The 25,741-nt window shown below is 37.0% G+C and overlaps 1 protein-coding gene across 1 annotated transcript; it reads right to left on the reverse strand.

Annotated features, from left to right (window-relative positions):
- Nucleotides 1-1,384: 1,384 nt before the first annotated feature.
- On the reverse strand, nt 1,385-24,572 carry LOC107670070 (immunoglobulin superfamily DCC subclass member 3-like). Its single transcript, XM_016462550.1, has 13 exons — nt 24,567-24,572; nt 23,042-23,093; nt 12,741-13,052; nt 11,615-11,759; nt 11,407-11,537; nt 11,043-11,180; nt 10,794-10,952; nt 4,228-4,393; nt 3,476-3,726; nt 3,202-3,366; nt 2,675-2,863; nt 1,600-1,716; nt 1,385-1,515 (listed from the first exon to the last, which is right to left on the reverse strand). Exons 1-13 carry the CDS (start codon nt 24,570-24,572, stop codon nt 1,385-1,387), a joined length of 1,962 nt encoding a protein of 653 aa, XP_016318036.1.
- Between the last annotated feature and the right edge of the window lie 1,169 nt (nt 24,573-25,741).

The raw sequence follows: 25,741 nt of genomic DNA on the forward strand, positions 1-25,741 counted from the left end.
ACTGAAGAGAAATATTGAGATTATTAAAATGGTTTGTCTTTATATTGGGCATCAGTTCAGGCAAAATGTAAGGCTACATCTTATTACCAGAGGACGCATTGCAAAAGGAAGTTTTGGTTTTAGCAGAAAGCCCTTTGATAATAAAATATAAAGCGGGTTTGGTATAATTTTTGTTGTGTTTAGCTTCCATTGTGTATTTATGCTCAGAAAGAGTGCAGTAACTATTTGTAACTTAGCATGCTAGCATAAAAAATGACTACAGTATCTCCTAAGGCTATCATTTGGTGTTCTTGCACGGACACATTGAAATAAAGATCTTAAAGGAGTCAAGCTTTGGTTCTAAGGGGAGGGAGCAAAAGATACAAATGGGACAGGCTAAGTTAAACCAGCTCAATTAGCAAAATGTTTGTAGTTAAAGCAGACCTGTTTACACCTTTAAACAGTAGCAGCAGTTTAGGTGACAGACTGGGCATGATAAATATGGACTAAAGGGATTTTGGTGGGCAGGCTAGGCAGAGGAACCACAAGGAGAGAGATCACTGAGGCAGTGCTAGCTAAGGGCTAATGCTAGCCAGTGTCTGTGCCAGTGCCTGGCAGACTGGCTGAGTGCTGCTCAATAAGAACCTGGCATTGGGCCTGGCGATCTATATTATGACCCTGAAAAAGAGAAAACAGCCGTTAGTATGATAAGCTACCTTTTTACGAAACCCTGACAATCAGAGTTCAGTTCAGTTCCAACTGTTGATAAACTCTGTTAGCAGACAAGAAAAAGGCTCTGAGAAAAGTGTTTTGGCAGTGACTAATTAGTAAACGACAATCGTGCAAAGCAACTTCACAAGCTGTAACTACAGTGACACTACTGGGGTAATATATTTAACTGATATTCAGATGAAATGACAAAATCAAGAGTAGCATATCCATTCACTAACTGTGTTGAGATGATATTTTGTGGCATCTGTGGTCAAGAGAAAAAATGAAGGTTGTGGGGGAGGCTATATTTGCTATAGATGGCTTCTTCTCAGTTATAATGTGCTGAGAAGCTCGACAAGAAGTCTTACTTGTGGAACCAGTTCAATGCCTTGAGCAGGTTGTGTTACTGCCGCTTTTGGGATGCTGTTGGGATGCCCTCCAACTTCGCCCTGTGGCACAGACCAGCTGTCCTGAGTCCCCTTCCTACAGAGGAAACTGAGAAAAAAATGAAATTATTATCTCTAATAATTAACTATTATCTCTTATTATATATGTACATATACACATATGCATTATATATATTATGTAATTGTTATTATATTGTATATTTATTATGTATGATGTTATTATATTTGTGAAGTGAATCGATATAAAAATTTGCACATATATTTTGCACATCTCTCCAAAAGGTCCATTACCTGCGCCGATATCCAAACATGAGGAAGAGCACACAGAAAATGATGCAGGCCATGCCAATGTGGATGCCAACCACAATACTGCTCACCGAGCTCTCTACACCCCTGCAGTTACATTGAGTTTCCTCTCCTGCAGCAAAGAAAATTATAATTATACACTTATATAATAAAAAATAAACACAATCATGTGTGCCAAAAGTAAATGCTAATTTACCTGCTCTGGTTTTAGCACTAGTCCTGTCCTCAGCCAGTGAAACAAGTTTCTTTGAACAGTCGCTCTCTCCATTGCCATTGTAGGCCACCAGTTTGACTTCATACACAGCGCCGGGCTCTTGTGAAGAAAAAAAATGGAAACGGTCAGTATCACACACACTGCAAATCAATCAAAGTCACTCATGCATTTGCCTCACACATGCACAATCTAATACATATTCATTGAGCTGGTTTTGTTGACTTTGCAGTCACAGTAGAACTATTGATCAGCTGAGTCATGGTGATTGAGGTCCGGTGTAAAACCTCCTGGCTATTACGGTCCTTCTTTTACTTGGGCAATTTTCTTTTTATGTGATGCAGGATCTGTTTTCGTCAATATCTCAGTTTTCACACTCTCTTCAGAGTTCTCTGAATTCACACAATTGTCACGTAACAATACAAGGAAAAGCTTAGAGGAGCATTTGTTCTCTAGTGCTCATGATTTATTTCAGGTCTGCTCTTAAGGTGGGTGAGTGAGGGAATATTTCAACTGTCACTGTACTAACATAATGGCTTTTTCAGAGCTGCTGTAACAGATCATGTAGACAGAATAGTTAAGTGAGAGAGTATTCAGCATAAAACATTAAAATAAGGAGGGCTAGATGGAATCTGATGGCTTTTTTGTGCTGACAACATGTTATTTTTTTTTGTTGTTGCTAAATTGTACTTAAGCTTATTTTATTTATATTATATATTTAATATTAGTATTAAAATAATAAAAGTATTTTCTTTATATTAAAATTTTATGTTTTATATATGAAAAAAACCCTGAAGATAAACATTTTCAGATTGCAAAGTCAAGATTAACTGACACACATTTTTAAAACATATTTTGTAATAAATACAATTCTCTGCACCAAGTTTGAAAACCCCTGACTTAAGATATACTTAAAATAATTTTATTTGCATGCATTAACATTTAACTGCATTAGATTAGCAAACCATTTGGCACTTGCAAAGATACACTGAATCTAGTCTATAGTTGCGTCAATAGTTTCATATAGTCTATACAAACAAGAAATCCAATTATCCCTCACCGAGATGAGAAATGGTGTGAGTGTTAACATGGCATGGCAACTGAATGGGCCCCTGGATCTCTCCATGGGGAACCCTGCGGTAAGACAGTCGGAAACCCTCAGTTTTTCCAGGCTTATTGGGCAGCTCCCATAGGACCTGGACTGCTGTGGTGTTTATTGCTTTGGTGAAAAATGTAGGTGAACTGGGCACTAGATAGGGTACAAAGAGAGAAAACCCATTATAATGAGCTCAGAGGAACAAGGAACACTGTCAGAGTTCATTCTGTTCAAGCAAAAAACAGGTGGATGGGCAAAAAGAGAAGCCATAGAAAGAAAGAAAAAACAGATGCTTAAACATCTGTGACAAAGCAGAGAGAAGGATAATATTGAAGGACAAGGTAGCAGACAGAGGGAGTCAAAAATGCTGATGTGGGAAAGAGAAGAGACAGATAGGGAGGGAGAGAGAGGGAGAGTTTGAAATTGTAGTGACCTAAGCAAAACATAAAAGCAAATAGCATGCGATGTCTAATCTGTATGCAGCTACATACCGCCCCCTAGTGTTGTGGAAACAACAGTACTGGACCGTTCACTAGCACCCAGTGGAGAGTAAGCCTTCAGGTAGATGGAGTAGGTGGTCGCGGGTTCAAGGTTTGTGAGGTCATGCTGAAATGTTGTCTTACTCACAGCCTCCTGTAGTTCTTTGCTTTCAGGCTCTGAAAACAAAAGTGCACCAATTATGAAGTACTATTCCAAAAATACCAGTAGAGAGCAAAATATGTTCCAGTTTAGTGGACAATCTGAATTCCAGACAGAGACACTCACCGCCATATTTGCGGATATGCAGGACATATCCGATGATCCCGTCTGTGATTTCGGCTGGTGGCTGGGTCCAGGAGAGCTGCAGGGTGGTTTTAGACAGAGCTGTGGCTTTCAGGCCCTGAGGGGCATCGGGCAGCTCTTTGGCCAGGGACACAGCCAGACGAGCACTGGCCTGGTTAGTGCCGGCAGAGTTTTCAGTGATGCACTGGTATATGGCCTCATCCTCTGATGTGATGCGAGTCACGGCCAGGGTGCTAAAAACATTCATTATTATTATTATTATTATTATTTTATATCTATTCTCTGATTTTTAATGTAACCTTGTTAACATTCACAGATATTGCACATCTCACAATTAGGATGACATAATATAAAACAGGTGAACACTGACATCACGTGGACAGAAGTTGATAATGCTTCCAGACAAATTATTGCAGTTAAATAAAGCAATTAAAATATTGTACACGTATACATTTGAATGAATAAATAAATAAATACAAAACAATTAATTAAATTAAAAATACCAATACAAATAATAATAAAAATCTAAATAGGCATATAAACAAATAAACAGACACTTTTAGATTTTATGCCATTTTTTTGGGGTATTTTTATTTGTTAATTTGTCTGTTTATGATATATGCCTACCTATTGTTTAAGGTTTTATGGACTGTGTGTTTCAGCAGTAAGTTTGTGTATCCCTGTCAATACTTCTGAGTCTCATATAATTTAAGTGTGTATTTATAAGTGTATACCTGTTATTGTTAGTGAGTTTCACATTATCGCCTGGGGTGAGTATCTTTCCATTCTTCAGCCAGATGATATGAGGTTCAGGAACACCCTGAGCCACACATGTGAACACAGCACTGCCTCCTGCTGGCTTAGACACAGACTGCGGCCACTGAATGAACTCTGGAGGAGCTGTGGAAACAGAGGAACAGCGTTATAGTTAAATAAATTCAAAACTAAACCATATGCAAACTCTTTTTTTTTTTTTACTTGAAATAAAATATATGTTATGTATGTATTAAAATAACTAGAACTGGAACTGAAATAAAAATGAATAAAAACTACATATACATATAAAAACTTATAAAAATGACAAAAACACAACAAAATTACTTAAAAAACTTAAAACAAAAATAAAAATATTAAATTATTAATTTAAATAACTTATGCAATCTCAATGAGACTAAAATAACACTGGGTGAGACAAAAATAACAAGAAGGCATTATTTATTTATTTAACCAATTTAATGATGTAATTATTTCAAAACCAATCGAATAATATTAATAACTTTAAATGTGTTTCCTGTTTCAATTTCTCAAAATAAAAATGTCACTTAAAAAAATAAAAAAAAACTTCAGATTGTGGACACATATTGACTATTAACTAGTTGCTTTTTAGCAGGCATATTATTCGCATATTGGCTGCTTATAAGTGCTCATAAAGCACATATTAATGCCTTATTCTGCATGACCATATTTTAAATCCCATACCTAAACTTAACTACTACTACAACTACCTATCAATAAGCAGTAATTAGGAGTTTACAGAGGGAAAACCAAATTTTTATTTCAGTAATAAATGTGAAAATTTTATGCAGTACAGACAGTATGATAGCGAGGCAAAGATCATTTAACTAACTTCAGATCTTGAACTTAAACTCTTTTTATAACCGCTCTGTATCTTCCTAAATGACCCCTGCAGCCCCTCCTCTGGCTCAGCAGCGCAGATGCAGGTTCACTGTTTCGCTTGACACCCCTTCAGTGTCCACACAATGGCCATGCATATACGTAGAGCTCTCCAGACCCCAGGACTATGCATCTAATTGATCTACTGACACCCACCACAACCAAACACCCCCACAAGAGCCCCTTCTCCCTGGGAAGAGGGTCCGAAGTGGTCTGCGGAGGTGTGGAAGGTCATAGGTCAAAGGGAACCCTATTTCAATAGACAGCTATTAATCAATGCAGGCACAGATCTTTAAAACAGCGCAGCTTCTCTTTCAAATGAGGTCAAACATTTTTAAACAGTTGGACAAAAATATAGATTTGCCAGATCAATATGAGCTGCAGAGAAGCTGTTTAATTGGGTTTCATAGCTGATTGTTCTGTTTCTCATCATTGTGTCCTGAATAATATCTCTAAAGAGAATTAAAAATGAAAATATTCAGAACCAATTTATAATCTAAGTGAGTTAACATATGCGTGTGTGTGTGTGTGTTTATATGTATAACCTTATATAGCTTATGTATATAACCTTAGGTTAGAATACCATGACAAGACATCAAGTACCACTATAAAACACAAAATTCATCATATATGTGCAAGTAGGCCTGAAATGAAAAATACAGCCTTTAAAAACACTTCAGTGGGTTCTGCTCAGGCTTTAGGGTCAAAGTGAAAAGTGGGAGGGGCTGGAGGGGTGTGTGTATAATGAAACTATAGCAGGGCACAATAGGACAGAGGTCACTTCAGACCTCCAGACACAGTCTGAATGAACAGCGGTCACACAGTGTGTGTGTGTGTGTGTGTGTGTGTGTGTGTGTGTGTGTGTGTGTGTGCGTGTGTGTGTGTGTGTGTGTGCATGAGGAGGGGTGTCATTCATCAGCCACGTCATTGTGGTTCGGTTCTCTTCTCTCCCAAGAAGCACTTCACACTTGAACCGGAGTAGAACTGTTGATGAATAGACATCCTTGAATAGAAATGTTTTAAACTGAGGAGGGACTAAATAAAGGCCCTGAGAGGGAGCTGATACATGCTGCATCTGTCTGGCTGATATACACATCTGTGTAAAAATTTTTAATGTTTTTGAAAAAAAGTCTCTATGAATTGGTGCTCAAATATTAATAATGGTTCTTATTATTAGCAATGCTGAAATCAGTTTTTTTCTGCTTTATATTTTTGTGTAAACCATGATATGTTTGATCAATCATTAATGCATCCTTGCTGAATAAAATATGAGTTTCTTAAAAAAAAAAAACCGCTTACTTTTCCAAACTTTTTAATGGTAAAAAATGTTAAGCAGCACAACAGTTTTCAACATTCAACACTGGGGACTGGAGTAATGCCTGCTGAAAATTCAGCTTTACCACCAAAAGAATAAATTACATTTTGAAATATATTTAAATAGAAAACAGGTATTTTAAATTGTAATAATATTTCACAATATTACTGTTTTTACTGCATTTTTCAAAAAAGTAGGTGAGCATAAGAGACTTCTTTCTCAAACATTAAAAAAAACTTAATTATACCAAACTTTTGACCTGTATTAACATTTTTTTGATAAACTGATTTTGATTAACTGATACATTTTTTATCAGTTGATATTCAATATTAGACCTGATTTCCAAAAGTGATGGGATTAACTTTGTACCATGTTATTATAAACATGGTTAACTAAACAGGCAGTTTACACTTTTAGAAATATTATTGAAATGTTTTGGGGTTTTTTTCACATTAGAATGTGTAATGATCATTAAAGACTATTTAAAAAAAGACCAATCCAAACTGCACTGGTTCTATTTCTGTCAGACAAAATCATTTATATGTCATTTAAAAAAAAAAAACAATAAGTGTTTAGGTCCGACTTAAACTGAACTTCTTAAGTACATGTAAAATCCCAGTGAAAGTCAGCTATAAATACAAGCACACTTAAAACATGCACATGTCGATCTGTGACTGATTCAGATGGATTTATAATTTTATGACATGTAATTTCCCCTGCCTGCAAACAGGAAGCAATCGGAGTACAATTAAATAACAGCATCAGCTTTTGGGGTCTGTTTTCCACTCCAACAGCTAACCAGCAGTGTCTTTACAACCAGGATCAACTGACAGCATCAGTGCCCAATCCTTCTCATGTATTGATCAGTTATTCTTTTAGCAGGGTCTTCGATCCTGACCTTGAGTTTGATCAGGTGGCTATTTCTCATTCATTTAATCCTGTTGTGTGACTTATGCAATCAATTAACATTATTGAAAAACATGGCTGCCTCCTGACTTGAATGAACTGGTTCTTGAAATGCATTTGTGGATTTCAAGTCAAATATAATGACTTATATCAATAAGCCTCATGTTAAATATGAATTGCTATTTCTGCACCTGCTTTGATGTGTAGGTGCACATTTTCAGATTGAGAAAATGTAACTTAAGGAAACCCCTCAGCTGAACCAGATGTCAATATCCTTTCATTTTCCATATTAAAAATAGTCCAGGGTTAAAATAAAGGAAGGGGTTCCCTCAACTGAAAACTGTTATAACGTCACAGTCCCACCCTTGAACTTCGTCACCCGCTGCCTGACCACCAGAACAACTGCCCTCATAATGCTATGGAAACTGTGGGGGAGGGGTCATGAAGGCCCATCACCCTTCCTCATTTGAGGACCATCCATTCTGCTGCTTCATCACCTGTCTGTCAGAGGAGGCTCCACCCCCTCTGCTTCCTAGGCCAATGTCAAAGGTGAGAAATGAGAGGGCAGAGGTGAGAGGGGATACCTCGCCCCTCCCAAAACATGCACATGCACACTACGAAGACTGCTCTTTGCCTGTCTGTCTTCCTTTTTGTTCTCTATTGTCCACATCCTGGCTCAGCATCTGTCCTAACCTTCATGACTGTGTGAAAGTGCAGACCTCACATTCACAATGAGCAGTCTGGAGGACCATAACCTGACATAAACAAACCCCTCAGCTTTGAACTTGACTAGGATGTGCTGATTTTACCTTTGTGACTGGCAGACAGACTGTTAAGTTATCAAATGTGTTCACACAACATGACTAAAAAAATCCAAATTTCCCTTTCGGCTTATTCTGTTGAATTTCAGAGCTTGTCTATCAAGTTAAAATTATTTAAGACTGCTTCTTCTATTTTAATATATTTTAAAAAATGAATTTATTACTTTGATGGCAATTTTCAGCAGACATTGCTCCAGTCTTTCCAATCTTTCAGAAATAATATGCTAATATTTGGTGCTCAATAAACATTTTGTATTATTATCAATGTTAAAAACAGTTGTGCTGCTTAATATTTTTGTGTGTATAAATACAACTCTTTTGTTACATTATAAATGTCTTTACCGTCACTTTTGAATAATTTAATGCATCTTTGCTGGAAAAAAAGTTTTAATATCTTTAAAAAATATATCATAAAATATCACTGACCCCAAACTTTAGAACCGTACCCTATACACATGTTAATATTTTAAGTTAAATAAATGAAAATAATTTATAATATATTAACTAAATAATGAACAATATGATGTTTACACGGTAAATTAACATTTACCAAGATTAATAAATGCTGTAATGCTGTTAATTCATTATACTGAATGTTAACATATTAAACCTTATTATAAATTATTATTAATCAAACATATTCTTGCGCAATTCCTTGATAATGAATTTAATTTCTGTCACTCTGTGTTACTCTAAATTTAATTTTGCTTCACTGATCTGAATTACTTAATGAGGCTTTTCTCAGGGTTTTTTGGGAAGGTTAGTGCTTTCTTTTTTTGGAGAAATAACCTAACCTGATCTCTTTGTTCCCATCTTACACAAAAAGTGGATCAATAAATGAATCAATACATTCAAGATTACCTCCCCCAAATGGCTTCACTGCCAATTCTGTTGTAAAAAGACTGATAGGGGTGACTATTGATTGATCAGACTTAAGCTGGACATTTGGGACACAGACAGAGAAAGCACACCTGGGTGCAATTTCAACAACAATTTAACAAATGAATGGATGCATAAAGCTAAGGGACAACAGGATAATCTTCATTATCACAGCAGATATTTCAAATATCTGCCTCTTGGCCATCACTTTTACTGTTTAAGATGTTAAAAGACATTATTAGGATTATTCTTAAGTTCAGATGAATTAGAAGCTTAGCCGTTCACACTTACTACTACCGACTGTGATATTAAATGACTTTTGTACTACGCCTCTCATGGATGATTTACCCATTTGTTCTCCCTCATGTTGTTCTTTCCTAAAGACCCCCAGTGTGCAGCTACTTTGAAGAAAGCCAATGAAAGGAGCATATATACCTCAGGGATATATGATCAGGTTGAATGTACGGACAGTAGCAGGGTGATGGATGAGATGTGTCATGGGGTGTTGAAGGGGGGATATCTCCTAACAGCTGACTTCATTACCCAAGCTATTCCTCTCAAGCCCAGCTGGACAGCAGCAGCAGGCCTTAATTACCATAATGGTAGCCAGAATCTCACACCATCAGACCCAGTACAGAGTGAGGAAAAAACCAAGAAGGGCAAAGGTGAGAGAAGGGAGGGCCTGAATATTTACTTCTCCTGCTGTGCTGACCAGTCAGCTTCCAAGGGTCATGTTCAAAACCAGCTCTGCCTGATGTCTGGCCATCATAGCAGCCAAACAATACTATATTCATTCAATACAAACACAGCTATAAACACACACACACACAAGACAATAGGCTTGCTCTGTTGTGCTCAGTGAAGTGTGCAAATAATAAAATTACTGTAATAGTGCAGCTTTGTGAACTTCTGTCACAACAAATCAGGATTAAGCAGTGTGGGGTCAGCTATTATTTCCCACATGGGTTAGGACCATTTACGAAATACTGAAGCTAAAATATCTACTTTTCTGATTCAATACACTAACGTTCAAAAGTTTGGGTCCAGTAAGATAAAAAAAAAAAAAGAATACTTTTATTCAGCAATGATGAGTTAAATTGATCAAAGGTGAAAGTAAAGACATTTATAATGTTACATAAATGCCAAATAAAACCTGTTCTTTTGAAATTCGTAGTAATAAAAGAATCCTAAAAAAAGGCAAAGGTTACACAAAATATTAAGCAGCTAAACTGTTTTCTACAGTGATAATGATAATAAATGCTTCCTGAGCAGCAAATCAGCATATTAGAGTGATTTCTGAAGGATCATGTGACACTGAAGACTGGAGCAATGACTGCTGAAAATGCAGGAAAAAAAAAAAACATTTTAAAATAAATATAGAATATAGAGTATAGAAAACTTTAATATAGAAATATAGAAAACTTTTTGTAATAATATTTCATAATATTACTGTTTTGACTGTATTTTGATCAAATAAATGCAGCCTTGGTGGGCATAAGAGATTTTTTTCAAAAACATACAAAAAAATTGTACCAACCCCAAACTTTTGAATGGTACTGTATATCACAAAACACTGCAAATGATCTTTCAGCTGAGACAAAAGGCCAAAATGAGGAGAAATTAGATTAAATCGTTTTAAAACTTGAGTGGAAAATCAGTAAGAACATGTCCCAAAATATCTTCAATACAAATCCAGGAAGTTTACCTTGAACTACCAGCCTTCCTAATGCGGTACGCCTCATCCTGGTACCAGGCCGGTTGGCAGCACACACATACACCCCAGAGTGCTGAAGGGAGACATCGGAGATCATCAGATTCCCCGTCCCGAGCACTTGTATGCCCTCCACTCCGATAGATCTGCCGTCTGATGGGAAAAAATTATGAGAAAAATTCAACTACAAGAAATCTAGAATGTTAAGTTATCTTTGCACAGTTTAAGTGAAAGGATTCATACCAAGTCTACTCCAAGACACAATCGGGCGAGGGTTTCCAGTGGCGATACACTCCAGGATGGCAGTCTGATGGACGGTGATGGTGAGGTTCTGTGGGCCGGACAGTATGACTGGCTCCTTATAGGTGCGAGGAACACCTCCTGAGAGTAGAAGGGCAAATAAAGAGATGATGAAACTGGAGCTAAATTACAGATCACTAATATAAGGATGACATTTGACATCATGACATTTGAGGTAATCAATGTGCTGGTTGTTCAATACAAACATAATACAGCACATTGCTTATTTACAGGATGCATAGAGTTGAAGGTTAAGGTTATGCACATGCAGTCTGGGGTGTTTGCCAGATCAAGGGTGACTACTGACCGGTTACGTTCAGATAGGCCTCATGGCTGTAGCGAGTGTTGGCAATATTAGTGGCAACACAGCGATAGACACCAGCGTCTGATTTCTTAACTCCTGTAATCTGCAGAATACCCATTGGGAGAAGAGTGTACCTGAGCAGAAAGAGTAACACGAATGAGCAATCCTGTGAGGAAGAATATAAAGAAATACAGTAAGAACTGTGTGTTACCTGTCATCAGATGTTCCTAGCACAACACGGTCCTTCTCCCAAGTAATGCTGGCCTCAGGAATACCACTGACCTGACATTGGAAACGTGCAACACCTCCCTCATCTACTGACATGGACTCTGGGTGAGTGTGGAATTTTGGAAGAGCTGTGGAAGACAATTAAGAGTTATTTATAAACCAAATATAATAATAATGATTTCTAAAGGATCATGTGACACTGAAGACTAGAATAATGGCTGCTGTTATTCAGCTTTGCCATAACAAGTGTAAAGTACATTTTAAAATCTATTAAAACAGAAAACATTTATTATAAATTGTAATAAAATTTCACAGTATTATTGTTGTTTACTGTCTCAAACAGATGCAGCTTGGTCAAGCATAAGAGACTTTCTTGAAAAAATATTAAATAGATTTCTTTTTATCAATATACATTAAGCATAAATGCATCAAAACTTAGTGAGGTTTAGTTTAATTTTAAGATTATTCAAAGAAATATTCTTTATACGATTTTGCATGTGAAGTCAATTTATCCTGTTTTGAGGATGTTAAGATATTTGGATATAACATTATATAGTTTTCTAGATATTTTCTAGATACAGAAATAAAAGATAAGTATACTTATTAAGAAAACTATTTTTATGACTCTATGTGGTATAACAACTGTTTGTACTGTCCCATATGTGAATTTACTGTGATAACTTGATATGGGCATCTAAAAAGGTGATTTTTTTTATTGGGGATGTAGGGTGAGGTGCCAAGAGAATTGTGGTCTAAATAGCCTTGTCATTCTTATAATCAATAGGTAGGGGTGTTAGAAGAAGGGGCTCCCAATGAGAGTTCATTGCCATGGTAACAGTACCTTCTGGGGAAGCATGTAGTGACAACTATAATTCTACAGGATTATCACCCACCCTACTGCTTTTATTGGACCAAAGGGAGAACCAGAGGAAGATGGGAAAGGACAGAGTAACAGATAGTAAACGGACATTGGTACCTCCACTATATCACTGTATTTTTCAAACAGTTGGGTAATCATAGGCAAAGCATACAATTTCATATCCGAGTGAAAAACTATCTACTGTCACCCTGTCGCCCATGTTTGAAATGCTTTCTCTTCAGTCACTCACATGCGAGTTGCACACGGGCCTTGCGGCTGACCAGCATGCCGTAGTGGTTCTGTGCAGCGCAGTAATACTCTCCAGCGTCGGTAGCATCTCCATCCCGTCTCTTCTGGAAGCTGCGAATCAGGAGCGTGCCGTTGGATAGGATCTTCGCCCGACTGCCTACTCCTGAAAGCAGTGGAGCTCCGTTCTTATGCCACGTCACCGTAATGGGACCCTCACCATCCACCCTGCAGTCCAGCATTAACGGCCTGTCCCGTACCGCGATAACATCACTGGGCTCAGTAAGGAAAGCCAGCTCAGATCCATTACACAAACCTGATAGTGAGAGAGAAATGGAAAATGGGTCAGATACAAACTAGATTATAATAAAAGCTATGCATATGAAACACTGATGATATATAAAAAGAATAGTGATGAAGTTCTATTGGGTTTAACAGACACTTAATATTGCATAATATTATTAATTTGACTTCACTAATGCTATCGAAGGAGAACGAAACTTGAACTGGATAATGACAATTGTCTTCTGTAGAGCTGCTTTATAGCTGAATTTAATTTGTTTAAAAATTGATGAACTCTGCAACTTTAACACTGTTACTGAACTAAATGTATTCAACATTGAAGTAAATTGAGTTAAATAACAACACTATTGTCTTTTAGAGCTGCTTTACAGCTGAAACTGTATTCATTTCATAACTGGAGAACTCTGCAAAATTAATGCTGTTATTTTCTCATTTATTACTGTGAAGTTGATTTGAAACAATCTATTTTGTTTCAAAGCACTATATACGTAAATGTGGCTTGACTTCTAAAGTTTTCTAAAGCTAAAGAATGATTTTAGCTACTTTCCTTGAAATATTTTTATTTTAAAATTGCTAAAAGTCCTTTTTGGTCTCATCCAGAACTTTCATGGATTTTGAGTTTATGATATACATGTACGTTTTTGTGTTTGCTGCATATGTCTGTGTTTTCTTTTAATTCAAGACTCGAACAAAAAGAAAACGCCTTTGAAAATGAAAGCTCTGAGGTCAAACTTTCCATATCCACAAAACTGCATTTGTGTCTCATTACTGATGTCATTGTGAGCTTTAAGCATATCTTTAACCATTTAAGCATATCTGCCTATTTACTCAGTGTCACCAAACCAAACCTGGTCATCACAATAGAGACAAATGCAATGCAGCCAGTGAACCATAGAGGGCTGTGACAAAGCCAGAGTAGAAGGGATGGAGAATTAGGGTGAGTTATGGGGTCAAGTTAGAGGAATCTCTTTTAAGCAAACGCACCCTTGATGACAATAGCCCTGTGACGACACCCTTTTCCCAAAAACAACTCCCGGCAACCACCAGGAGCCTTCTGCACCCCTCTCAGTCTGGACCATCTGCCCCCCACTTATACAAACCCCCACCATTCCAAACCCCCAGCGGTCACATTTTCCTTTCAGTCTGATTCCAGGGTGACTTTCCCATGCCACTGGTTCACCCCAGTCCTCTCTCATTGTCAACTTGCTACATGGCCATTTCATACATCTTCTGTGCTTTTCATATGGAGAACTCCAGACCTAAAGCCACCCTTAATGTGACCTCTGGAGATGGCCGGTGTCTCCGGCAGCTGTTATGTTAAGAAGCACAAGTCTGCTCTTGAACTTGCACTAGATGAGATGTAAAGTACCTTTAGCATCTGTTAGGTAGATATAACCTACCCCACTTTCAATATGCACTTCTGTTCCTCTGCTTGCTAAAATATACTCACTTCTGACTGCTGGGGTCCACAAACACCGCCTGCTCTTGATCGAGACATGAAATTCATAAGTAAATAAGAGTCTTAAAGGGATAGTTCACCAAAAAATGAACATTGTGTCATCATTTGCTCTGTGGAACACAAAAAAAGATTTCTTTAAAATATCTTAATTTGTGTGCAGAAGATATTTTGAAGAATGTTTGTAGTCGCTGACTTCCATAGTATGGAAAAATACTATAGAAGTCAATGGCTACCAGCAGCTGTTTGTGTCTGTTGTGTTCAGCAAAAGTAAGAAAATCTTACAGGTTTGGACTTGAGGGTGAGTAAATTTGACATCATTTTGAGTTTTGGTTGAACTATCCATTTAAAGAAATTCTGCTCTTTGCATCCAGCTGCTCAATATTTGACATTTTAAATTTCATATACACCATTTAGAGCTGTAACAGTGGATGATGTATTATAGGAAGCAAAATATATTTGTACTATATTGGTTATCGTCAATATTTAAGAAATTAGCAATACTTATACATAATATATAGATTTTGTTATGCCAATATTTTACTTTTAGACAACTTTTACCATCCTCTAATGCTCAATTAAATTGAATCTTTAAAAAACACTAATAATTTAAGGACACTTTTAAAAAATTATCTTTAGCAAATGTCAAAATAAACATACATTTTTCATACTGTACATTATAATTAGTGATGAATAATTTACTTGTAACTTTTTAAAAATATTGGTATGGTCCAGAAATATCTGTTTCACTCTTATTCGAAGTGCATATAGGAAACCATTACTGCAAATGACAACATGACCAGCTAAGCTAAATCGCCTCACTCTCATATAACTTGGACTCACATACTTTGAACAATATCAATACCGGAGTCCATAAATATATAGCGCTATAAACTAGACTTCCAATGAAGGGAATATCTGGGATGCACCTTTTGCTCCTGGTTAGGTCACACACTGAGCAGATGTAGATGGGATGAGTCTGTCTCTTCCTTTTTCATTTTTATGAGGGCTAGCTTACATCTGACCCTTCCCTGGCTTACTCCACCCGAAGTGTTAATGAAATTCAGAGGTCCCAGGGGAAAGGGGGGTTATGTCACACAAGCTGGTTTCAGAAATACAGAGAATAACACATGGGTCTAAGCAATAAAGATATGGATGTACAAATATAATGTTAGTTCTTGCTTGATACATCCAATTAAACAACGTAATGTTGTAGCAGGGATATAAATGGACTGCATATTTAACATTAACCATGTTAGAGAACAATTAAATATATTAATATACTGTTTTCTAAGGTAGAAGTTTTTTTGTTTCTGCACACCTCACAATGGAAACTGTGCTCCATGATCTTCCCATTAGAGAAGTTTGTCATTATACCTCATACTCTAGGATCTAAGATCTCCATTGTTGCTACAACGGTGATGATGGTGCATGAAGTATGTCGATTATAAGTCTATGCTAATAATCCATTCCAACCTGCATGAGACCTGAACAGAAGTGTGATTAAGAGCTCAAGCCTGGGGATAATTCTGATCATTCACATGAGAGGTGGATAGAAATGGGGTTTTGGGGCATTGTAAATGGTGTTCTGAGCAGCAGGAGACCCCCACCCATCCCCACCCCTTGAGCTGTGACCTGGGTCCCTAAAGGGTCATGAGAGAGTTGGTGAAGGGTGGAGGAACAACGTGGGGCTTAAGGCAGACAGCCTGTGTCCAGTCACACACACAGTCCCAGCCCCCAGGTTGGTCCATTGTCCCCAGTCTAATGTTGGACCTGAACTTCACAAACTATTGTTGGAAGCCAGACACCATTCTAATGACCTTCATCTCTAAAGGGTCAATGTGGCAAAGATTTGCAACAACCCCCACCATCACTTTACCTTACTTTAAACGTACAGTATATATAAAGTCTGCAAGGCTGCATTTGATAAAAAAATAGAGGAAAATAACTGTTTTCTATTTTAGCATATTTTAAAATGTGATTTAGTCCTGTGATGGCAAAGCTGAAGATGCAGTCAAACCATGATATTTTCTTCGATGAATAGAAAGTAAAAAAACAAAAACAGAATTTATTTTAAGTAGAAATCTTTTGTAACATTATACATTTCTTAATTGTCCATTTTGATCAATTGAATGCATCCTTGCTGAATAAAAGTCTTTTGAACTTTTGAAAAGACTTATGAATGCTAGTGAACATATAGGTCTGCAATGTTTTATAGCTTATCTGAGGAGAAGAAAAAGAGCTTCGAGAAAAAACTTCAAGGATTTGGAATTGAAACTTCAGGCCAAATATTCTAATTTTAATGCTCATTATAATTTCTATATGGGTCTCTCCACTGTCCAGAGAAGATTTTAGCATTACTGAAACTGGCCTGCCACTTTGAAAAAGTGATATAAGCCTTTGAAAGAAATTCTAAATGTATACGAACATTCACAAATTCCTCTCGCTCTCTTTTTCTCCCATTATATCCACGGCAGCAGCAGGAGATCTAACGTAAACAATAGCTGAATACAAACTTGGGGGAGGAATTGCAAAGAAGCTGGGTGGAAAGGGGGGATCATGCTGCTCCGGGTGGGCTTCTTTTGACTCCATAATATGAGTTAAATTTTTCCTAACTACAACAGCCACAAGCCGCCTGCACAAACACTCCTTTGTGTTGGGCATTTGAGGCAAAGTTGTCTTTTGTTTAAAAACTGATTGTCATTAGGTGGCATATGCCAAGTTCAAAGTCATGCAAACACACTTGCATTTCCACTTAAGAGAGGAAACAACCCCCTGCAGTTTCACTCCACCCTCCTCATTAACCAATTACCACTCAACAATTAGCTCTTTTGTGCTCATCTATCCTCCACTTTTCATAAAAATATCTGTATCTGACTCAAACTTTTTAAAGGATGTTTTAAGATGCTATTTTCAGTCATATAATGGTGCTTAGTAAAATATATGTGTTTCTATTAATTAGATTGTGTCTGTAGGTCAACAGCTTTTTATGAAAAAGTCTTTGCCAGACATAAAACCTTTGGGTAAAATCAATAAGCAATATGCTCCAATTGCAGGGGGAGGACACCCCATCACTATGGCCTCAGGTCTTTAATGCTATTTTCAGTCATATAATGGTGCTTATATATGTGTTTCTATTAATTAGATCATGTCTGTAGGTCAACAGCTTTTTATGAAAAAGTCTTTGCCAGACATAAAACCTTTGGGTAAAATCAATAAGCAATATGCTCCAATTGCAGGGGGAGGACACCCCATCACTATGGCCTCAGGTCTTTAATTATTGGGATAAGGACCAGAAGGGGGTCCAGGGCTTCTATTAAGCCAATCTCATTAATGGAGCAACCAAGGGTTAAAATGTCCCTCTGCTGCAACCTGTAAGTTTTAATGCCACTGTTAGTTCCTCTTTGGCTTCATGAACCCTGATGACTTTCTTTAACAGAACCGCTGAAACTATACATTTTAAGGCCTCTATAAACAAAGTAATTTTGTGGCTGATTAGCCCATACACTGTATTACAGGTTATTACGGCAGCTTCATTACAGTGAGGAAAATGGCTAAAGCTTCAATTAGAGCAATGAATGTTCAGATTGAAGTGGCTATAGCCTGATAGCATCAAGCAAACATGATTGCTCACAACTTTTTGTGGCGATAAACTGAATAACATCTACTGGAGCTTAAAGTTGGCCAAAGGATCTATATGCTTTTGGTCAAATTTCCCAAGTTTCTCAACAGGAAGGAAATCCATGCAGTGATTGAGACATCGGCCACCCACTGCAGCCTGTGCCCTGTATGTAGATTAGCTAGATGGTGTCTTGTCAGATATGCCTTCTGGAGTGAGAACTTTCCACAGATGAGGAGACTGTGGAGGGATTACTCCAGCATAAACATATTCAGACATGCACACTCATAAACCTCCAACAGCTTTAAGACGATTTTAAATTTACCCCTGCTTCCCAATAAGGCTGGAGCAGTGTTATGGAGATCAGGGTGTTGGGGTCAGGTCAAAGGGGGTGGGGAGAGGTGGCCACTTTTGTCTCCCCGGCTCTCTTTTTGCTCCGCCCGCTTTGGACCCCTCCGCTGTCCAGAAGGGGGACCCCAAAGGTTAATACCGCCCAAGGTCAACGCAGCCCCTCTGTCTATAAGGTCATCTGTTTCTAACACCCTCCTCCCTGAGACTCACCATCTCCTTCTGTTCAACTTTCCGACTATGTTTATTTATTATTCCACACAAGATTTGTTGTAAAGAAAACACATGATCCAAACTCATGGCCATAACATCTGGTTTGAAAACAAACTGTTTTGATCCCAATCCAGTCATTTAATCTCTTTATAAAAATATACAAGCAGAACAGAAATGTTTGATTCTTATAAGAATTATTGAGAAGGAAAGAACAATCACTGAGAAGAAAAAAAGAATTTGATGCAGGGAAGTTTGAGTCTGATTGCTCTACGTTATGACGTATGATTGCTCTACTCTGATCATTTATATTGCTTTGGATATTTTTTAAATGTTCTTAAACATTTAAGTAGCCTGAAGAATAAATTAATATGATAATCAAATCAGACAAATCAACTGTAAAAAAAAATGCAATCGATTTTATATTTCTGTTTTCTTTTTCTTTCAAGATTCTATAGCAACAATATATAAAAAGTTTTTAACATTATAGCACCATCTTTGTCAGCATGCATTTAACTTGTCATAATTTCTGCCATTTCTTCTCGATTTTATGGGTTTTAATTTTTTTTTTAGACTTAAAACCCAAATACTTAAATCAGCAATTAGCAAAGACTGGAAAAAGATGAATAGTAACAGCTGAAACGACTATTTTAATGAACTTTTCACTAAGATGCAACATCTTTGTGCATCAATAGCTTGTCCTGCATCAGGGTAAAGAAACTCTACAACAAAAGTATTTGAGGTAGGCTAGTTAAAGACAAAACAGTAAAATATTAATAAATATTAATATTGTAATATTTGAATGAGTTTTAAGGTCATACTTTCTTCATTCAGCGCACTACTGAGGACATAATAAATAGAAATAAATCAGACAGTTTGAAGTATAGTCTTAGTTCCATTACAAACAGTTATTCTTTTGATACAGACCATCTCAAAATATGATCTTCAGATCTTTCTGGTCAAATTATGCTTCTATAAAAATATGGAAAGCAAAGTGCACACAAATGGGTGAATGGGTAAATAAAATGAAAAATATAAATGACAACAAATTAAATCATAGGGCTATCTTTACGATGTAAAAATAAATAAGTTTATACTCACGTAAACCAATAAACGTCAGGAAGGTCAGCAAAATCCGTGGCTTCATTTTTCTGTGTAAATCCTTTAAAAAAAAAATGAAAACAGGTAGGCTACTTTTTTGGGGTTAAAAAGAGTTTAAAAAGTGAAATAAAAAAATGCTACTTTTCTAGTGCAAATGTCTTTCTATTCGAATAGCCTACAAATCCCAAACGAAGTAAACCTAGAATAACATCGTTTACTCTACACATTAACGGCGCTCCAGCTGGGCGCTGCTGGTCACGTCCACGGCCACTTTGAGAATACCCCGCGAGCGGCTTCAGCCTCCAACCTCCAGCCTCCTGCACAGCGGCGAGCGCGTGCAGCGATCATTCATTATTCATGATATTGTTGTCGCCGCTTGACGTTGACGCTTGACGCTCTCGCCGTCAGTGACAGGTGGCTCTGTGATGAACCAATCGTTAAACCAACCGCTGCTTTTGGGTAGGTGCGTTATGGCTAACAACATATTTGAGTAAAAATGCCTCTTTATTGCTTTACCACATGGGGTTACACTCAGAATATTCGTAACCAGGCTGTTGTCATTAATCAAATATTCAGAATTTAAATATTAAGTTCTCATACTAGTTATTGTACGTTTAGATACCCAATACAATTGGGCACAGATTTCGTTTGTTGTATTAAACAGAACCACATGACCTTTGTGGTCAGCGTTTGTTGTGGCACTGTAAAGTAGTCTAACCTTAAAAAAAACTCCGTATTTGCACTGCATTTTAAGTCCAACCAGTCTCACCCTGTGTGGTCAGATCCAAAGCACCATTAAACCCAGGAAAACACCCAACAAACTGATTCAATTAGCAGCGATTAGCATATGAAGCAGTATATGAATGGATCTGCATGCTAAATAAAGTGAGTGGTCTGCCCAGGGGCCCATCCCCGCCCATTGTAGACTACTAATTGAAAGGAAGTATTTAGAGAAACATTTGAACAGGCAGAGAAACACCAATTATAAGACTGTTCAGCCACACGATGAAAGAACACATTTATTCAGTCACATAACAAACTGGTTTTATATAGAGGCAATGAAATTATTCACTAAAATGGAAATCAGCAAATCTGTATTATGCATGGAAAAGAGCTCATTAAAATTATTTATAGCACATTAACAATGTTACAAGAATGAGGTCATGCTGTTAATTAAGCAATTCAAAAATACTGAATATACAGTATGGATCCAAATATGCGAGACCACTAGTTTTGCATTTTTTATAATGTAGCTTGCATTTTGCAAATCCCCTATAAAAAAAAAAGCATTTGCATTTTTGTAATTTAACATTAAAATTTCTATAGCCATGCTAAGTCATGCTGCAATTAAAATTATTCTTCCTAATTCCTTTAATATGCAGTCCAAGCATCTGAAACCACAAGATAAATGTTACATTTAGCATTTTTATCATTTAATACAATTATTTTTACAGAAATTAAAAATTTCTATAACATTTTAAAACAAAAAAAATAATAAAAACAGCTTAAAAATGGCTCAATTCTTACATTATCTTACATATTTATTTTTCATTTTACATTATATATATTTTTTTACTTATGATTTACTATTAAATTCTAAAATGTTCAATTTCCAACTTTGAACTAAATTTTGAAACCCACATTCTAACTTTTGGGCCTCAACTGTATATTGTTTTCTTACACAATATAGGTAGAAATATGCTGATATGAAAAGGCTTTTACTAAAATGGTATAGCCAAAATAGCAAATTGTCTTACGTCGTATTATGTGCATAACACTGTAATGCACAGTATATCTAATTATGTAAAAGACACTTGGACCAAGCTTTCTTAAAACGTTATTTATCAACACGAAGGGATAAAAGCACCAAAATCTATATGAGGATTGTGAAAAAGAGCAACAAAAAAGTTTCTGTAAACCTCATTATATCCGTTTTGTGTTACAGGATTGGCTGTCTTCAGGCCAGAGGAAGAGATCAGCGAGTGTCGCAGAGAAAAGGAATCAGATGGGCCTCACCTACCGTTCCGCTCGCTCCTTATCCCATTAGGTGCTCTATGGCTGCCCAGTTAACCATGGATACAGGCACAGGGATAATCCACCCTAACACTTAGGAACTCATTCACTGCTCTCTCCATGCCTTTTATTTGTTGTTAACTCTATTATAAACAGGGGAGGAAGAAAGAGTCAGAGAGGGAAAAATCATAAGTCATATACAGGTTTTCATTGACTGATCAACAGTGCAGTCCTGAACATGATATGTAGTGGAGATCAAAATTAGAGAACAATCTATTAAATACTAGATTTTTTTTTTTAAATATTGTAAATCTTCATCACTCAAAATTTGAAGGAATATTAGCTGTGTGTATACCACTGTTCTACTAACATGTTTGACAAAATATCCGAGGCATTTCAACAAAAACATTTATTTTGTGAAAAACAGTGATCAAAATTACAGAACAGTAACCACTGAAGTTTAAACTAAAATGTTGAAGGGTTGAAGGGACAACTGTCATAATTAGTAGGAAGTGTAAAGGCCCTTGCTTTGAATGACTTCAGCACATCTGCGGCCACAGGACATCACTAGGACATTAGTTTCCATAGTTGTGTAACTGTATCAGGATTCTTAGCCATAACTTTGTCGCTTTCCAAAGATTTTTAATTGGGTTTAGATCAGGACTCTGGGCCGGCCATTTCATTATTTCAATGTTCTTAGCTTCAAGGAACTGCTTTACCTGTTTTGCAGTGTGACGGAGGCATTGTCTTGCATGAAAATTGCAGGCTGATTGGGAGAGGAACTGCATGTTGCTGAAGGAGGTTCTGATAAACATTTGCATTGACCCTGCCATGTAGCTGTATAAGAGGCCCAACTCCTGCTGCAGAAAACATCCCCCAAACCTTGACACTTCCTCCTCCATCTTTCACTGACTTCTTTACGCACGTGGCTTTCTGCCTTTCCTTAGTTTGACGCCGAACAAAATGTTTCCCATCAGACCCAAATGAATTAAACTTGCTCTTATCACTGTGAACTTTGGACCAGTTCTCCTCTCTCCACACAACATGCACCTTAGCAAAGGTGAGCTTAGCCTTTTGATTCTTTCTGTGATGAGAGGCTTGGTCACTGCAGAGTGCGTTTTCAGTCTGATTTCTCTTAAACATGCCAAGACAGATCCTTACCCTGTTCAGTGCTGAACTGGCAAACAATTCCAGCTGCAGTGTTGAACTGATTCTCCATTGAGAGTCTCCACATTATCCTGTGCATTTGTCTTACGTGGACTACCAGCCTTTTTGGAGGCCTTGAATAAATTAGTGTCATTGTAAACCTGCAGTATTCGAGAAATCACAGATTTGGAATGACCAGCTTCTCTTGCAGTGGCTGAAAGGGTCATCCCTTTGGCCTTCATCTGCTGTTGCAGGGTTTCAGTCACCTTAGAGTGACTGAAAAAATCTCAGATCTTGCAATCTAATGCTTCCAGTTAAAAAGGGTTTGTCATATAATTAAGGAAATTAGCACCAGTTGCCAGATTAACACCAATAACTTGGAGGTGTCTGTATGTTCTCTAATTTTGATCAGAGTTCTATTTCAAATATCTAATTTAATTTTTTTATACTGTGCTTCAGTGCTTCGTCATCTTCGTCAGGCCAAAGAGGATGCCTACAGAAAAGGGGACAGTCTTGTACAGTCAGGCCAGAAACACACTGAATAAGGAGATTAGAGTGGCCAAGAGGAACTACGCTAAAAAGCTAGAACACCAGTTTTCTGACAACAACCCTGCATCAGTGTGGAAAGGCCTGAAAGACATTACCAATTACAAGACACCATCCCCCTGCACTGTGGCCAATCAATAACTTGCTGAAGACCTGAATGAGTTTTACTGTAGATTTGAAACTCCCAGTCTAACACCCCACACCCACCCTGAACATCACAACCATCAACACCTCCTGCAACCCCCCTCCCCCCCATGCCTACGTTTCAGATCAGTGAAGATGATGTGTGCCAGGTATTCAGAAAGAACAAGAGAAGAAAAGCACCAGGCCCAGACAGTGTGACACCAGCCTGTCTGAAAACCTGTGCTGACCAGCTGGCCCCCATCTTCTCACAGATCTTCAGCAGATCACTGGAGCTGTGCGAAGTACCTGTCTGCTTCAAAGGCTCCACTATCATCCCCATCCCAAAGAAACCCAAGATAACAGGACTTAATGACTACCCGTGGCTCTAATGTTTGTGGTCATGAAGACATTTGAGAGGTATAATTTTGATCTCCACTGTATGTGTGTGTATATATACTATCCCTTTAAATGACTGGGAAATCACTATATGACTATCCCTTTAAGCGACTGGGAAATCTGAGGACTTCAGGAAGGCTCAGCAACTACATCATGGGATAATAGAAAGATGGTGAAAGACAGAGAGGTGTGAGATAATCATAAGAGGTTTGTGGAGATGCAAATGGCATGAAGGAAACGAAAAGAGAGGGAAATATACACTGGGAGTTTTAATCAGCAAGAGAAAGATAAATGAGACAATTTTTCGATTGTTGCTAGAATGATGCATTTGAGCTCTTTTTCAAAGAATAATTTTACAGGAAAGTATAGGGATGACAGGAAATGATAAGGAAATGAGAAGGGCATTGCATCTAGAAATGAGGTTAGCTAGATTTGAAGTCCCATTACCCAGATGAGTGCTACATCTTGCATTATTTTTATATTAAAATGTAATTAAATAATTCAAATATAATATAATTTAATACTATATATAGAAAAACTTATGAGTATAGTAAAATGGCAAATCTTACCTTCATCTTAGTTGTTACCATTCGTTGGGATGTTTTGAAAGACTGCAAGAACAGGCACTCGCACAGTGCCAATCACAAAAACTCGAGCATACAATTGTATACATATAATATCCAGTGGTAAAAAATGTGCGCTAATAATCCAATACCAAAAACACAACAGTATTTGGGAAATGATGAAACATCTACTTTTCATTCACATACCAAAAGCACAATTCTCATCCTCATGTCCATTAGATATAGTGTGTATTCATTTAAACTGTCATTAAAATTAATATGGGCTTTAAGAATTATGAATTCTTGAATACGTACATTAGATCTGAAAATCTACAAACAAACATACAAACAAACTGGGTTTTAATAAAAACTGGTGTGGACGCTCCAAGGACTCTGAATGAACTATTACCATTGTGCCTTTGGATGAAAGCACTTAACCTCAGTTTGTTCCAGGGAGACTGTGAATTTTCTAAATTATTACTTTCTTACTAATTATTAAACAGCCACAATTATACACAAAGACATAATAAATATGGCGATAGCTCTTTATTTTACAGTCCTGTTACTCATGTACATACTATGTACTTATTATAGTAATTACAATAACTGTACCTGAACCTAACCCTACCCCATGTAGTTACCTTATATTACTGGTACTTTCTTAGGTAGGTACACTGTAAGCACACTGTAAGTTAACATACTGTAAAATAATGTGCAACCAATATGGCTTTACTGTGAGGCTGGGCCTGGTGTAAACTGGTAAATCAGTCCTAAACGTTATAGTAACAATATCTGAAACATTTACGCTTAGAGGTATTAGTCCACTTTTTAATTGTAATACTTCTGGAATTTACAGATGGTGTTTTTGTTCATATTATGTTATTAATGCTGTCAGAAATGTAAATGTATTCCAATATGCATACTGTGAAAATATTTTTGATTTCACATTGAAGACAAATACTGAAAAACAACATGACCTCTACCAGAGAGTGATAAAGCAAAATTAATATGAAAATATAATAAAACTGCATTTTGAATATCTATGAAAGATGAAACTGCAACAAAATGATGATATAGAAATTCAAAGGCAGGTGTCTGTCAATGGTCAGTCACACTATAACATGCAAACAAATGGATATGAAATCTATAAGTCTATACTTAACTAATTATACATAATTAGT

Source organism: Sinocyclocheilus anshuiensis, unplaced genomic scaffold (genome assembly GCF_001515605.1).
Source record: "Sinocyclocheilus anshuiensis isolate Anshui unplaced genomic scaffold, SAMN03320099.WGS_v1.1 scaffold253, whole genome shotgun sequence".
NCBI lineage: Eukaryota > Metazoa > Chordata > Actinopteri > Cypriniformes > Cyprinidae > Sinocyclocheilus > Sinocyclocheilus anshuiensis.